The sequence below is a fragment of the Mustelus asterias genome, unplaced genomic scaffold (assembly GCF_964213995.1).
Source record: "Mustelus asterias unplaced genomic scaffold, sMusAst1.hap1.1 HAP1_SCAFFOLD_744, whole genome shotgun sequence".
Taxonomy (NCBI): domain Eukaryota; kingdom Metazoa; phylum Chordata; class Chondrichthyes; order Carcharhiniformes; family Triakidae; genus Mustelus; species Mustelus asterias.
Window position 1 is genome coordinate 18,980 of NW_027590693.1, and position 17,603 is coordinate 36,582.

Below are 17,603 nucleotides of genomic sequence, written 5' to 3' on the forward strand. Positions count from 1 at the left end.
ACCAAACAGTTACCTCAATTCCTGACATTTGTGCAGAACGGGTCCCAGCCGCTGGAGCCCTTCACACTGAATGTTGCATTCCTCTAGATCGAGGTGTTTTATTGTATCACAGAGTCCAATGACATGAGACAGGACCGCACAGTCAATCGGGGTCAGTCGCAATCCGCGAAATGAAAGTTTTTCCATAGATCCCACTGTGTTCCGAGCCAGTGTTTTATTCTGAGACTCAAACAGGTAGTGGAATGTGTTCAGGAGCTTCCTCTTCCCAGTTTCAGTCTGTGAGTCTCCAATCTGCCCTTCAACCTTCTCCTTCACCCAGTCAATCACTCGGCAGGTTGTTTGATGAAGAAACGGACCCAGAAACTCCACCAGGGGTCGAGCTGACTGTGGGGAGGACAGACCAGCAACAAAACGGAGAAATATCTCAAATCGCCCATCTTTCTCGCTGTGGGCTTCACAGAGGAGTTTCCCGATCTCCCCGGGATCTGGAGTCAGGAATTGTGTGAGTGCAGCTACAAACTCTTGGATGGTGAGGTGTGGGAATGTGTAAACCACACTCTGGGCAGATTCATCTTTCTCCAAAAGTTCCACCAGGAATCCAGACAGGAACTGGGAAGGTTCCAGCTTGTACTTGGTCAAATCTCCATCTCTAAACACAATCTTCTTCTTGGAGATTCCTGTGAAGGCCATCTCACCAAGCTTCAGTAACACATCACGGAGGTTTTCAATCTCTCGGCCATGGTTTTTCAGAATGTTGTAAATATAGTAGGAATATAGTTGGGTGATGGTCTTGGGAACTTGCTGCTGTTTCCTGTCTCTTTGTGTAAAGAAGGGACCCAGTGACAGACCGAGGATCCAGCAGTAGGAAGGGTTGTAACACATGGTGTACAGGATCTCGTTCTCCTCCACGTGTTTGAAAACGGCTGCTGCCACCGTCTGATCTTCAAAAAACTTGTTGAAATATCCCTTCCGTTCATCACCAACAAATCCCAGGATTTCAGCCCAGACGCTGATGTCAGCCTTTTCCAATAAATGTAATGCAGTGGGGCGGCTGGTCACTAACACTGAACATCCTGGGAGCAGCTTGTGCTGTATTAAACTGTACACAATGTCAGACACTTCACACTGGAATTCGGGATCTGTGCACATGTACTGAGGTTCTGTATTTCTCCGATTGTCGGCAAAATCAATACTGTCCTTGAATTCATCCAAACCATCGAATATAAACAGCAATGCCTCTGGGTTCTTCCAGAGCTCTCCCAGAATATTCCCAAAGTAAGGATACTGATCCAATATCAGATTCCTCAGATTTATTCTACTGTTAATAGTGTTCAAATCCCGGAATTTAAAATTGAAAACAAATTGAAAGTGTGGGTATATTTTCCCAGTGGCCCAGTCATAAACAATCTTTTGTACCATTGTTGTTTTTCCAATTCCCGGCACTCCGCTCACTGCTGCTGAATTCCCAGATTTGAATTTTCTCTGGGAAAAGCTGCTCTGGAACAATTGATCAGTTCGGATTTTTTCCAGTTCTTTCCGGAGATCTTTCTCTCTCCACTCTTCATGGTCTCGGCCTCTTGCCAGCAGTTCATGTTCGACAAGTGTCCGATCTCGAACAGCGGAAATAATCGTGAGCTCAGCGTATCGACCAACCAGCTGGAAAATCTTAACCTTCTCCTTTATGAGGATAGTGTTCACTCTCAGTGTTTCAGTTTGTACCCGGAGTGTCTCCTTGTGTTTCTGTTGGAGATCTTCAATAAGAATGGAGAGAAAGTTAGTTCTATTGGCATTTTACAAACATCCCGGTAAAATTGACCAATCCATTAAATATTGCAGGCATTAGTTCAGTTCCAACATAGATTTTTGTACAACTGGCTTTGACAACTAATGGCCCATGGGCCAAATTCAGCCACTGAACTGTTTGTATTCAGCCTAATAAATATGGCTGGACAGCTCAGCTCTGCAGAAGTCAAATCTGATCCAAACACCGGTCTCCCTTTCTGCCTCTGCAGATCTGCAGAGTTTCTCCACAATTTTCTCTTTTAAAGTCATTTGTCCTGCAACAGAATTAGACCACAAATAAAGAAAATATGGGGAGAAAGGAGGCTGTGATTGGACAAGCAGCAAAGTGTTGAAAACTCCACTTTTCTATTTCAATTTGAATCTTACAGAGCTCGTATCACGACAGCGAATAGCAGAGTTCAGGTCAGGGCAGAGAAAGGGCGAGAATCCTGAGGAACAATTATTGCACGTGAGTGGGGTGTTTGTGTGTGCAAATATATGTGTGAGTGAGTGCACAGAGAGAGAGAGAGAGATGGAGAAAGACAGAAGCAGAGTGTGTGCGAGAGAGTGTGTGTGAGATTATGTGAGAGTGACAGAGAAGGAGAACAACTGACAGAGAGCGTGTGGGAGGGAACATGAGAGTGAAAAATTCCCTGAGACTGTGGGTGTTAAACAGAATGCGATAATAACGGAGGAAAGGTTGAGGGATAAAGGTTGTGAGACTGTGTTAGGGAGAATGACAGAGGAAGCGATGAAGAGGGAGATAGTGTGCGTGAGGAAAGGCGAGAGGATAATATTGTGAGACTGAGTAGGTGAGAGTGAGAATGTCGATATAAGATAAAGAGAGAAAATGTGAGAGCAAAACAGAGTTATCGATGTGTGTTTGAGAAACACACAGCGTGCATGGAAGAGAGTGCGTGTGAGAGGAAGAATGAGGGTGTTGTGGGTGTACATAAGAAAGAGATTGTGAGAGTATGTGAGAAATATGTGAGAGGAAGACCATGCGAGAGATTATGTGACAGAGAATCTGTGTGTGACTGAGTGACGATGAGTCTGAGAATGTGTGTATGAGTGCGTGTGTGTGAGTCTCTGTGAGGGATAGAGTGAGAGAGTGTGTGCGCGAGTGACAGTGAGTATGAGAATGCGTATGTGAGAACATGTGTACAACTGTGTATGTGGGACAGCGTGTATGTGTGTGAGAGAGAGTGTATTGTGACAGAAATTGTGCAAGAGAGTTTGTGCGAGAGGGTCCATTGGAGAGGTTTTTTTAAATCATTTACTGGATCCAGATGTCACTGGCTAGGGTAGCATATATTGCCCGTCGCCGATTGCCTTTGCGATTGTGGCGATGAGCTGCCTTCTTGAAGTCAAGGAACCGAACAGCACGTCTTTCGGGCTATGGGAGAGAAACGGAGCACCCGGAGGAAAACCATGCAGGCGCAGGGAGAACGTGCAGACTCCACATAGACAGTAACCCAAACCAGGAAAAGAACCCGTGTCCCTCGCCTGTGAGGCAGCATAGAGGGAGCAGCTGGAAAATGCAAGGTTAAAACAGAAGTTTAGCGAAGCAAAACTTGAAATTGTCATGTGGCCTTAGAAGTTGAACAATATAATGATATGCAAGTGTCACGGGTGAGTCACTTTCATACACACTGTGAGAAGGACGATAATGAGATAGAGAGCTGTGATAGAGAGGGATGCAGCTAACAAGAATTTGGGGAGATAGTGCAGAAATATAGTAAATTCGAGGCAACTGTGAAGTGAAACATAGAACACAATCAAAAACTGTCTAACGACACAACATGTCAGAAGGAGAGAGAGGCTGACATAGAGAGTGATAAATTGACGTCTCTATTCTCAGCTCAAATGGTATGATGTGCAGTTTTAAGAACCATGGGCTGGATGGAATCAGTGATAAATTGAATTATTGAATTTGCTACTGTCGCCTATGGTGGGTTGTTTTACACAGTTGGGAACATAGAGCTGGATGAAGACAGCGACAGGGACGGAGATATGGTGTGCATTTGGTGAAACCATCAGGTCCACTTGCAACATCTGGGCATTTGGTGAAACCATCAGGTCCACTTGCAACATCTGGGCATCAGTGCGAGCTGATTGGAGGGTTAGCAGCTGGAAAGAACCTTGCACCACATGGCATGTTATTTGCTGATATTATTTTCCAAGTGGCTGAGATTTATTTTTTATATGCACTTTGCTTTATTCAGTGATGTTCAGAACGTTTTAGCCAGTTCACATAACGGGTGGGGATATGAACACTTTGATGGGCGGGGTGGAGCAGTCTCAGCTGACCGTATCCATGGACACGGCTGTGCTTGTTTAGACGGGAGAGTTAACTCATGTGGCTTATCACCAATGGAGCTGTAGGCCTCAGAGTCGGAACATCTGCTCTGGAGAATTATAGTTATGAGACTCAAGTAGACATTTGATGGGTTGAATAGCGAGCCACTTTTGTTGGTTTAAGCACATTTGGTTTTCAGCACTTGGAAATGGATCAAATTTGCAGTTAAACTTTTTATGTATATAGTTTTTATCTCACAGTGATCCCAAGGGAACCATGTAAAAGCCATTGTATTGGCAGTACATTTTTCTTTCTTTTTCTCCTTCCCCCTCTCTCAATGCTTTCTTCTCTGATACCAGGCTACTTGCCGAGCTGGATACTCCGGTCAGATCAATTAAATACAGATTATTATGGATGTGTTCAAGGTAATTAGCTAGAATGTAAACCTGATATAAACCTCTTAAGGGAAAAAATGCTCTCTCAGCTGAAACATCAAAGCTGCAAAATTGCATTTTTAAAGGAAACACATTTGTCAGATAAAGAACATAGTAGCTGGGCAGATCTTGGGAAAACCAGGTCTTCTTTTCCTCTCACCCATCAGGGGGAATAAGGGGTTTAACAATCTTATTTCACAGACTGGTGAAGTTTTGTGTCCACTCACAACATACGGACAATGAAGGCAAATTCGTATTGCATGATGGAACAGGAGAAGGCACGGAACTTTCATTCATGTGCCCCAAATGAGAATAACCCACAATTCATGAAAATATTCTTCAACCTTATCTCAGCTAAAAGTACAGGATTGTTCTTATTGGGTGAGATTCAAATTGTGTTCTGTCCCAAATGGGAGACTGGCTCTCAGCATCATCAAACCCGTGCTCCAATATAAGCAAATCGCTGAGCAATCGTGTTACTGAATCTGGGCTGCTGGACATATGGAAGCTTCTGCACCCGAGTAACAGAGACTTTGTATTTTACTCCAAAACTCACTGCTGTCACTCTCGCATTGACTATTTATTTACAATTGAGTCAGAGTCTCATAGAATCATTGACAGTGACATTCTCACTATAACTCTCTCTGATCATAAGTCCATAGACTTGTGACCTGGGTCAAAAATCTACTGCAAAGTGATGGCGTTTGAATGCATCTTTCTTAAATGATGATGAGAAAATAATTACAACGTTGTCTATAACTTAATACTGTCTCTGACCCGATGAAACAGCGTAAAGGAACATTTAAGGGGCCGCATCATATCATTTACTTGTTCCAAAAAGGAAGAAGAATAAATTAAAGTGATCAAATGCAAAAAGGTAATTCATAATTTAGAACAGCAACACAATAAGCAGCACTCATTAGCTTTGATGGTCACCCTCACAAAGGCACGCCGAGTTCTCGATACTTGGCTTTCAGAACACGTTGAAGGGTGTTTATGAGTTGCAAAACAGAGACATTACGAGCATGTTAACAAGGCGAGCCTTGATAGTGGGGAAGGAAGCCACCAGGTCCATCGAGTGTGCACCGACTCTCCAACAGAACATCCCAGCCAAGCACTTCCCCGCAACTCCACATATTTACCCCCGCTAATCCCCTGAAATGGATTAGTTAACTGAGGATTTGAACTATTTAAAGAATAAACTTGAAAAAACAAACTTGACAACGGTTCAGTGAAGTTCAGGCATTCGAAGTATTTGTGGACTATGGTGGAAAATACACAGAACAAGAAAATGAGGTTCTGGTAATTTAGAGTTGCTGAAGTGAAAAAATATAAAGCACAACAGACGAAAGATGATTGGGAAAAACAGGAATGCAGTGTGAAGGTTGTGATGCGATCAGCCATGGACTTGTTCATAAGAACATATGAACATATGAAATAGGAGCAGGAGTAGGCCATCTAGCCCCTCGAGCCTACCCCGCCATTCAATAAGATCATGGCTGATCTGAAGTGGATCAGTTCCACTTACCCGCCTGATCCCTATAACCCCCAATTCCCTTACTGATCAGGAATCCATCTATCCGTGATTTAAACATATTCAACGAGGTAGCCTCCACCACTTCAGTGGGCAGAGAATTCCAGAGATTCACCACCCTCTGAGAGAAGAAGTTCCTCCTCAACTCTGTCCTGAACTGACTCCCCTTTATTTTGAGGCTGTGCCCTCTCGTTCTAGTTTCCTTTCTAAGTGGAAAGAATCTCTCCATCTCTACCCTATCCAGCCCCTTCATTATCTTACAGGTCTCTATAAGATCCCCCCTCAGCCTTCTAAATTCCAACGAATACAAACCCAATCTGCTCAGTCTCTCCTCACAATCAACACCCCTCATCTCTGGTATCAACCTGGTGAACCTTCTCTGCACTCCCTCCAAGGCCAATATACCCTTCCGCAAATAAGGGGCCAATACTGCACACAGTATTCCAGCTGCGGCCTCACCAATGCCCTGTACAGATGCAGCAAGACATCTCTGCTTTTATATTCTATTCCCCTTGCGATATAGGCCAACATCCCATTTGCCTTCTTGATCAATGGTGGAGCAGTTTAGAGGGACCGAGGGGTCAACATTTGCTCCTAATGTGTACGGTCGTATGAATTGCAAACTTGAACCTGTGCAGAACAGATGAGGATGGACGACAAATTCAAACAATATTTAACCCTGATTCCGAGACTTCGATTTTCTGATTCCCAAATTCTGACAACTAATTATTCAGACTCTTAGAAGTGAAATAATTAGTTTGAATTCTTCACTGTCATCACTTACCTTTTAGGTTACTGGGTATTTCCGATAAACCTTGTGGGATGTTCATGTAAACAAATGCATCAGGACCTGATTAAAGGAATTACAATCATGAAATCAGCTATGTGCAATATCAGAACAATCCGCAATGGTTAATTCACTGCGCGATTTTACTGTACCAAGTGTCGGTAATTCTCTCAGTATTTTCTCCAACTTTGGTAACCCACGGTGCATTTCCACAAAGGATTCCCACATCACCCTGAGAGCCCGAGGGCCTTTCTCTATCACCAGATTTAGGAGCAGTTTGGAACAGTCCGCGAGGTTCCCACTGTCTGCGATTTCCTTTACTTTCTGTAAAGAATAATAAGGAGCGTATTGGAAAACAGAGTGAAAGGTAAGCACTGGGAATGAGAAGGAAAGGATCTGTTCAGGGATTTCCCAGGTGTTTTGAGTACAGGAGGCAGTCCCTGGACTGGGTCCTGATCCCTTCTCAACACTGAATAAAGATCACATTTTGATTCCGTCCTTAATTTAAACGACATATAAATAAACCAATTTTTAATTTAAAATAATTTTCAAAGAGTGAGAAATCCCAGAGAACCAGCAATAATTTCAATGGGATTAATTCCATCTGAACTTCCGTGCCCAACATGACATCAGATTACTGTTAGACGATATGATCCACTTTTTTATGATGTTGTGGCAGTGTATCATGTAAATGGTAAACACCGCTGTCATGTGTGTCGATAGTGGAGGGTGTGAATGCTGATGTTGGTGAGATGGGGTGTCAATCAGGTGGCTGTTTTGTCCAGGATGCTGTCGAGCGTCTTGAAAGTTGTTGGAACTGCGCACATCCAGGCAAGTGGAGACGATTCCATCACACTCTGACTGTGCCTTTTAGACGATGAAGAGGTCTTGGGGAGTGAGGAAGTGAGTCACACTCCACAGAATCTGACCTGCTCTCGTCACCAGTATTTTGTGCCTGGTACAATTCAGTTTCAGGTCAGCTGCACCCCCCCAGCATCGTGATAGTGGGGGATTCAATGATTGTAATGAAATTCAATCGCCAAGGAGGGAGGGGTGGAATCTCTTTTGATGGCATTTGTAATTGCCTGGCATTTTTGTAGCGCGAACGTTACTTGGCATATCGCAGCCCAGGCCTGACTGGTGTCCAGGTTTTCTTGCATATGTGCACTAATTGCTTCAGCATCTGTGGAGTTGCAAATTGTGCTGAAAACAGTGCAATCGTCAGCAAACACCCCACATCTGAGATTAAGTTATAACTACGATCACTGATACGTCTTTCTCCTGCCAGAATATTGCCACGGCCCAAAGCATTTACAGTTTACATTTACTTTGGTTATTTCATGATATCATTTGGAGTGAACTGAATTAGCTAAGGACTGACATCTGTGATGACAGGGACCTCAATAGACAGTCACAATAGATCATCTACTGGCTCCTAAAACAGAAAAGGCTCGAAAATCTCAGCAGGTCCGACAGCATCTGTGGGGAGAGAATAGAGCCAAAGTTTCGTGCCCAGATAATCCTTCGTCAGAGCTCTGATGAAGGGTCATCCAGACTCGAAACGTTGGCTCTATTCTCTCCTCACAGGTGCTGTCAGACCTGCTGAGATTTTCCGGGGTTTTCTGTTTTTGTTTCACATTGCAGCATCCGCACTATTTTGCATTAATTCTTTCTTTCACCTCCTGCGTTCTTCTGGCTAATAATATTTGCCAATGTTTCAGCTTTATCTTTTGTACTGGATTGTTCAGACATACTGAAACATATTTAATTTAGGACGTGGATATTTGGGGCGCCTAATACTCCAGATGGTTAGTTAATAATTCACACCAGCCATGGACGAATCCGGCAGGGATGCAGAGCTTTGGATCCGATTCATTAGTTTTCGGGTCACTTCCCTCATGCTTGTTCTGCTGTTTGCTATAAAAGCATTCCCGTGTTGAACCTTCACCAGTTTGACACCTGTTGTTGAGGTACCCCCGGGCGCTATCAATGGCATCCCTTCCTGCACTGTTCATTCACTCGGACTGATACACTGGCAATAGCAGAGCAGATGATATGCTGGGCCGTGAAGGTCGAATACAATTCTGCTGCTCCTACTGATTGATCACACTGTCTAATGGCTGCGCAGTTTTGACTCAACTGACCTGTACAAAACCTATCACATTTAACTCGTTGGTAAATCCACACAACACCTGAAGGTAAGTCAGGACTTTGCCTCCTAATGGAAAGTTTGTTGGTCACTCCGACAGCTTTGACCATGTGCATCTGGACCAGACAGCCTGATCAGGAGGAGGTCAAGTAAGTTAAACCTTTTGTTGATTCACTCACCGCCTGCCGCAGACCCAGTGCAGCAGCTATGCCCTTTAGGACGTTGCTCGCTCGTTCAGTGGTGGCGCTACTGAGCATGACTTGTTGATGGATATTTCAGTCCCCACCCAGAGTATATTTCCTGCCCTTGCCATCCTCGGTGCTTCCTCCAAACACTGTGTCACATAGAGGAGCACTTGTTCATCAGATAGTGGGCATTGTAGGCTGAAACCAGCAGGCAATTTCATTGCCACGCTTCCAACCGGATTATGAGACTTCAGGGAGTTCAGACTCAATGTTGAGGAAATCCAGGGCAATCCGCTCCCCACTGGATGTCTTGTGGGTCTTTCCTGTCAGCGGGACAGGTCATACCCAACAATGATGATGGTTGTATTTGGGACATTGTCTGCAAGTATGATGTTAAGAGGTTCATTGTTTCAGGGAACTGGTTGACTAGTCAGTGGGATAGCTTTCCGAATCTTAGCACTGGCCCCACATGATGAAATTTGTAGGGTCGACAGGGTTGGGAATGTAATTGTAATTTCCGGGTGAATCATTCGGTTTCAATACTTTTAGACTTTGCAGCCATTTAATAAAACTGAGTTGCCTCTGAGACTCTTCAAGACGTAATCACACTGTTTTAGAGCTGGGGTCACACGTAGTCCAGACAAGGACAGCAGATCTCAGTCTACAAACGACATTATTGATTGGGATGGGTTTTTACATCAATGGATAATGTTTTCATGGTCAGCATTACCGAAACGAGATTTCAGTTCAAGATGTATTAGTTGATTTTCATTTCCAAAATCTTCCACACTGGTTATTTGAAAGCATGTGCCCACAGTATTAGCCCGGATCTATGCATTATTAGTCAACGCCGTTATCTACATTGAGGAAGGGGTGTGGTGGTAATTTGGCAACAAGTGCAGGTTAGAGGCTGTGAATTCTGCAAGGGTTACCTGTGCATATGTAGAAACATGGAAACCAGGAGCAGAAGAACATTTATCATCTGCCATTCATCGAGATCATAGCTGACCATCTATCTCAATGATGTGGAGATGCCGGCGTTGGACTGGGGTAAACACAGTAAAAAGTCTCACAACACCAGGTTAAAGTCCAACAGGTTTATTTGGTAGCAAATGGTTTTGGTAGCTAGTGGTTTTTGTTACCAAATAAACCTGTTGGACTTTAACCTGGTGTTGTGAGACGTCTTACTGCATCTATCTCAATGCCGTATTCTCACCTTCTATCCGTATCTTTTAAAAATGCATTTCTTTCTTGAATATATTCAGTGACTTGGCCTCCAGAACCTTCAAGGGCAGATAATTCCACAGGTCCACTACCCTTTAAGTGAAAAACAATTCTCCTCCTCTCCTAAATAGTCTCCCGTATCCAGAGACTGGGCCCCCTGGTTCTAGATTCCCCAACCATGGAAAACTTACCCCGTGTATGTAGTCTGTCCAGTGCTGTTAGACTTTTATACATTTCAATCAGATCTCCTCTCATCCTTCTGAACTGTAGTGAAACTGGCAAACTTGAACAAATCCCTCCTCTTCGGACAGTCTACTTTAAACTGGTATGTGAGGAATTCCACGCGTGTCGTTGAGCTGCACTTACCCAGGTGAGGGCAGAGAATTCCATCACACTTCTGACTTGTGCCTTGTGGATGGTGGAAAGTTTACAGGGAGCAAGAGATGACTTTCACGCTGTAGAATTCTGAGCAGCTGACCTGTTCTTGTCGTCACACTATTTATATATCTAGTCCAGTTCAGTTTCTGGTCAATGGTAACCCTCAGGTTGTTGACAGTGGGGGATACAGAAAACAGTGATGCCACCGATTGTCAAGGGGTGATGGTTGAATCCACTCTTGTTGGAGATAGTTATAGCTTGGTACGTGTGTGGTGTGAAATTTACATGCAACCTCGTCAGATCAAGCCTAGATTTTGTCCAGAACTTGCTGCATTTGGACAGGAATTGCTTCAGTATCTGAGGAGTCATGAATGTTCTGGAACATTGCACAGTCATCAGTGGACATCTCCGCTTCTGAACACTGAGCCCTGGTGGCCCGGGTTTGGCTTGATGGGCCATCTGGGATTTTGCTACTCACTAATTTGATATGTTTATGGTAGGAATGATTTCTCAGGTGCAGCGAACCCTTTACATCTGGCTCAAGACCCAACTCTTTACTGTGAGCCCAGAACATGAGAACTAGGGGCAGGAATAGGCCATCTGGCCCCTCAAGCCTGCTCTACCATTCAATAAGATCATGGCTGATTTTTTTGTGGACTCAGCTCCACTTACCCACCTGCTCACCATAACACTTAATTCCTTTACTGTTCAAAAATGTAGCTATCCTTGCTTTAAAAACATTTAATGAGGTAGCCTCAACTGCTTCACTCGGCAGGGAATTCCACAGATTCACAACACTTTGGTTGAAGAAGTTCCTCCTCAACTCGGTCCTAAATCTGCTCCCCCTTATTTTGAGGCCATGCCCCCAAGTTCTAATTTCACCTGCCAGTGGAAACAACTTCCCTGCTTCTATCTTATCTATTCCCTTCATAATCTTATATGTCTCTATAAGATCTCCCCTCATTCTTCTGAATTCCAATAAGTATCTTCACAGTCCACTCAGTCTCTCCTCAAAAGCCAACCCTCTCAACTCCGGAATCAACCGAGCAAATCTCCTCTGCACCCCCTCCAATGCCAGTATATCCTTTCTCAAGTAAGGAAACCAAAACTGTACACAGTACTCCAGGTGTGGCCTCACCAGCACCCTATACAGCTGCAACATAACCTCGCTGTTTTTAAACTCCATCCGTCTATCAATGAAGGAGAAAGTTCCATTTGCCTTCTTAATTCCCTGCTCCACCTACAAACACCTTGTGATTCTTGCACAAGGACACCCAGGTCTGTCTGCACAGCAGCATGCTGCAATTTTTTGCCATTTAAGTACTAGTCCATTTTGCTGTTACTCGTACCAAAATGGATGACCTCACATTTCCCAACATTGTACTCCATCTGCCAGACTCTCGCCCACTCAGACTATCTATATCCCTTTGTAGACTTTCAGCATCCTCTGCACACTTTGCTCTGCCACTCATCTGAGTGTCATCTGCTAATTTTGACACACTACACTTGGTCCCCAACTCATCTGTGTAAATCATAAACAATTGCGGTCCCAACACTGATCCCTGAGGCACATCACTAGTCACTGATCGCCAACCAAAACAACCATTTACCCCACTCTTTGCTTTCTGTTAGAACACCCAGGCACGCAGGAGCTCTGTACTGAATTCACACGGTACCGGGTTTCGGACAGGTGTCTATAAGACTTCAGAAGTAATAGCAATTAACAGCTAGGTTAAGTGAAAAGATGCAATGGTCACACATTTTTAGAAAAAAAACGACAGATCATCTGAATTGTAATTTGAAGCTATGTATGGTCGAGCATTAATGACAAAACCGAATCATGCTCTACCCAATTTCCACAGTCTTTAATTTTCAGTATCCCAGATTTTCACAATCTCTTAAACAAAGGCTCCAACCAATCATTCAGATTCTCAGAAGTGAAATAGTTTATAATCTCCATTTCCTCTCTTACCTTTCAGGTTAGTGGGTAATTCAGATAAACCATGTGCGATGTTGATATAATCAAACGAATCAGCACCTGTTTAAATAAATAAACTTCCATGAAACCAGCTCAGTGTAATATTACAGTGATATCGACAGTGTTTAAATGGGAAATTGAATTCACTGTGATTTTACCGTACCAAGCTCCTGTGTTTCTTTCAGTATTTTATCCAGCTTTGGGACTCCGTGACGCATTCTCACAAAGGATTCCCACATCACCCTTCGAGCCCGAGATCCTTTTTCCATCACCAGATTGAGGAGAAGTTTGGAACTGTCCGCCCGGTTTCCCTTATCCACGAGCTCAGTGACTTTCTATGAAGAATAGTGATGAAGAATAATGAGACGCAGAGTGAAAGATAAACACTGAGAATGAGATGGAAAGGATCTGCTCAGTGATGGGATTTCCCAGTTGTTTTCAGCTCAGAAATCAGTCACTGGGCCGGGTCCTGATCCATAATAAACATGGACTGAAAATGCTCCTGAAATCTCGTTCCAATCACTAACAATAAACAAATGTGAATCAACTGAACTGGAAATCAAAAACACATTTCAACTCGTGTGAGGAATCACTGAGAATCTGATATATTTACATGTGATTAGCTGTCTGTCCTTCAGTGTCCAACATGATGGGGTGGCACGGTAGCACAGTGGTTAGCACTGCTGCTTCACAGCTCCAAGGACCTGGGTTCGATTCCCGGGCGGCACGGTAGCACAGTGGTTAGCACTGCTGCTTCACGGCTCCAAGGACCCGGGTTCGATTCCCGGCTTGGGTCACTGTCTGTGTGGAGTTTGCACATTCTCCTCGTGTCTGCGTGGGTTTCCTCCGGGTGCTCCCGTTTCCTCCCACAGTCTAAAGATGTGCGGGTTAGGTTGATTGGCCATGCTAAAATTGCCCCTTAGTGTCCTGAGATGCGGAGGTTAGAGGGATTAGAAGGTAAATGTTTAGGGATATGGGGGTAGGGCCTGGGTGGGATTGTGGTCGGCGCAGACTCGATGGGCCAGATGGCCTCTTTCTGCACTGTGGGGTTTCTATGATTCTATGACATTCGATTACTGATTGACAACATGATGCACTTTTTCCACACACTTAAATCACGCTGTGATTTACCAGGAAATCCTGATGAGATGTGGCTATGTTTTTTTTTCTCCGAAAGGGTAGTGTGTCTTTGAAACGCTCTTCCTGAATCGGTGGTAGGAACAGAGAGGTGGATGGCGTCTTGGTCAGCAAGGAGTTATGGGTATCGTGGATAGGCAGTCTGCAGATTGGAGGCTCCAATCAAATCATGTTATTAAAGAGCGGGGCAGACTCGAGGGGCTGAACGGACTACTCCTAGCCACACAGTGGTTACCATTGCTGTCTCACAGGTTTGATCACGGCCTTGGGTGACTGGCTGTGCGGAGTTTGCACATTCTTCCCATGTCTGTGTGGGTTTCCTGCAGGTGCTCCTGTTTCCATTGTCTAAAGATGGGCCTGGGTAAGCTGCTCTTTTAAAGAGTTGGTGCAGAATGATGGGCCTCCTTATGGACTGTAGGGATTCCTGCTCTCCATGTGTAAGTAAAATAAACAATGAATCAGAACTCAGATGGCAGGGAAATAATGAGTCTGATCCTTAAGTTATTTAAATGGAAGCAATGTTAAAATGAAATTTAACTGACAAATTGCCATTGACTAATCCAAATACCGACTGCTAATTTAGGTCAGGAGAATGAGCCATTGACAATGGTGAAAAATCTAATGTAATCTTTACCACTCAGTAACTCAAATTCCAGAAACAAAACATTTTTCGTTTTCAAATTACTAGTATGAAATCTGGGTGAAGAGCTGGTGCAGACACGATGGGCCAAATGGCCTCCTCCTGCACCAACACTATTCTGTGAAATCATAGAAAACAGGGAAATGCTGGAATTAAACTCAGCAGGTTCGGCAGCATCTGTGCAGAGAGAGAGAGAAACAGAGTTAACATTTCAGCTCTGTGACCTTTCCTGTGAACTGGGGAAAGTTAGAAATGTAACAGGTTTGGAGAAAGGGGCGGGTGGGACAGGGACGAAAGGAAGGTCTGTGAGAGGGTGGAAGACAGGAGAGATTGAATGAGAGAAAAGTGAACCCCCCCCAGAGCCAAACTCCCTCAGAGGCTCCCACACTGCATTCCAACAAACTGAACTGGATTGGACTGAATGGGAAGTCATGGGAATGTAACCCTCACTGACTTCACGGATCAAGTACATTTCTGGATACATTTCTGGATGGAAATTAGCTGCATAGACTCCAGCCTGGTTGTTGGTGTGAAACAGGAGCTGATGTCTATCTGTGTGTGTGTGTGTGTGTGAGTCCCTGCCTGCAGCTCCCAGAGAGTTTAAAATCCTGCATCTGTCTCTCTGCAGAGCTGCTGGTTAAAGACACATTTACAGCATTTATCAGACAGAAACTTCACTCTCATTCTCTCCCTCCCCTCCCCCAGCCAGTGCTTCCAACCTTTAAAAAAAGGCTGAACGCTTTACTTTGCAGCTCTGATCAGTGGTGAGTGATTAACCATGAAGCACAGGGCGCACACACACACATTCACACACCCGGACACACAGCATTGTAAATCAGAAGTGGGATTTGTAAACGCTGCAACAAAGAACTTTGCAAGATATTGTTTCAGTTCAGGCAACTTAAGGAAAAGTGAACTTTGCAAGAATCAGCAAAGGGTGCAAACCTGTAGCGGATGGAGTCCTGGATGAACAAGTTGTACAATCCACATTCAGACCTGGCCTCTCTCTCTCTCTCTCCCTGGCAGTGCAGGGCTGCTGGTTCATTTAAATCCATCTTCTCTCAGCTCCCAGTGCTGGTGATGTGAAGCTGGGGGAGGGAGAGCCTTGGGATGAACCATTTGTCTGGTGCTCACTACCCCCCACACACTCAGAGACAGGTTGGTGTTGGACTGGCCCATACCTGGAGGTGGAGGAGCTGTGGTTGGATGGGGGATGATTGGGGAGGTGTGGACAGTTTGAGTGACTCAGTGAGGTTATAAAAAGGCTGAGGCTCCTTTGTCCAGTCTCTCTCTCCACGTGGGTTGGTAAGTATCAGGTAAGCTGTGTCTTTGTGAGTGAGTGAGTCAGTGTGTGCTTGCATGGAGTTCCAGCTCTGATATTTTAACCCCCCCTTTCCCAGCACAAAGCCCCTGTTCCTGGATCTCTCTCCCCACCATGGGAGAGGGGATGGAAGGAGTTGGAGAGATCACCTTGGGAAAACATGTGCGATGGTGAGTATGAACCTCTTCACTTTCTGTCTACACCTTTCCCGCCTCAGCTCTGCTTTTCTCTCTGTTTGCAGCCTCCTCTCAATCTCCCTCTCAACCTTTCTCTCTCTCTGTCTTTATCTCTCTGTCTTTATCTCTCTGTCTTTATCTCTCTCTCAATCTCTCTCTCTCTCAATCTATCTCTCAATCTCTCTCTCTCTCAATCTTTCTCTCAATCTCTCTCCATCTCTCAATCTCTCTCCATCTCTCAATCTCTCTATCTCTCAATCTTTCTCTCAATCTCTCTCCATCTCTCAATCTCTCTCCATATCTCAATCTCTCTCAATCTTTCTCTCAATCTCTCTCTCTCTCTCTCAATCTCTCTCTCTCAATCTCTATCTCTATCTCTCAATCTCTCTATCTCTCAATCTTTCTCTCAATCTCTCTCTCAATCTCTCTCTCTCTCTCTCTTCATCTCCCCGCTCTGTTTTCCCCCCCGCTCTGTTTTCCCCCCCGCTCTGTTTTCCCCCCCGCTCTGTTTTCCCCCCCCGCTCTGTTTTCCCCCCCCCGCTCTGTTTTCCCCCCCCCGCTCTGTTTTCCCCCCCCGCTCTGTTTTCCCCCCCCGCTCTGTTTTCACCCCCCCCGCTCTGTTTTCACCCCCCCCGCTCTGTTTTCACCCCCCCCGCTCTGTTTCCCCCCCCCCGCTCTGTTTCCCCCCCCCCCGCTCTGTTTCCCCCCCCCCCGCTCTGTTTCCCCCCCCCCCGCTCTGTTTCCCCCCCCCCCGCTCTGTTTCCCCCCCCCCCGCTCTGTTTCCCCCCCCCCCGCTCTGTTTTCCCCCCCCCCGCTCTGTTTCCCCCCCCCCGCTCTGTTTTCCCCCCCCCCGCTCTGTTTTCCCCCCCCCCCGCTCTGTTTTCCCCCCCCCCCGCTCTGTTTTCCCCCCCCCCCGCTCTGTTTCCCCCCCCCCCGCTCTGTTTCCCCCCCCCCCCGCTCTGTTTCCCCCCCCCCCCGCTCTGTTTCCCCCCCCCCCGCTCTGTTTCCCCCCCCCCCGCTCTGTTTCCCCCCCCCCGCTCTGTTTCCCCCCCCGGCTCTGTTTCCCCCCCCCCCGGCTCTGTTTCCCCCCCCCCGGCTCTGTTTCCCCCCCCCCGCTCTGTTCCCCCCCCCCCCCGCTCTGTTTCCCCCCCCCCCCCGCTCTGTTTCCCCCCCCCCCGCTCTGTTTCCCCCCCCCCCGCTCTGTTTCCCCCCCCCCCGCTCTGTTTCCCCCCCCCCCGCTCTGTTTCCCCCCCCCCCGCTCTGTTTCCCCCCCCCCCCCGCTCTGTTTTCCCCCCCCCCCGCTCTGTTTTCCCCCCCCCCCGCTCTGTTTCCCCCCCCCCCGCTCTGTTTCCCCCCCCCCCCCCCCCGCTCTGTTTCCCCCCCCCCCGCTCTGTTCCCCCCCCCCCGCTCTGTTCCCCCCCCCCCGCTCTGTTTTCCCCCCCCCGCTCTGTTTCCCCCCCCCGCTCTGTTTCCCCCCCCCCGCTCTGTTCCCCCCCCCCCCCGCTCTGTTCCCCCCCCCCCCGCTCTGTTCCCCCCCCCCCGCTCTGTTCCCCCCCCCCCGCTCTGTTCCCCCCCCCCC

General features: G+C 46.3%; 1 protein-coding gene across 1 annotated transcript; it reads right to left on the reverse strand.

The window, feature by feature from the left end:
• Positions 1–9: 9 nt before the first annotated feature.
• LOC144487339 (NACHT, LRR and PYD domains-containing protein 3-like) lies at positions 10–13,894 on the reverse strand. The gene is made up of 4 exons (XM_078205415.1): positions 13,882–13,894; positions 12,914–13,085; positions 12,745–12,810; positions 10–1,751 (listed from the first exon to the last, which is right to left on the reverse strand). Exons 2-4 carry the CDS (start codon positions 13,017–13,019, stop codon positions 10–12), a joined length of 1,914 nt encoding a protein of 637 aa, XP_078061541.1. The 5' UTR covers positions 13,020–13,085; positions 13,882–13,894.
• Positions 13,895–17,603: the final 3,709 nt, after the last annotated feature.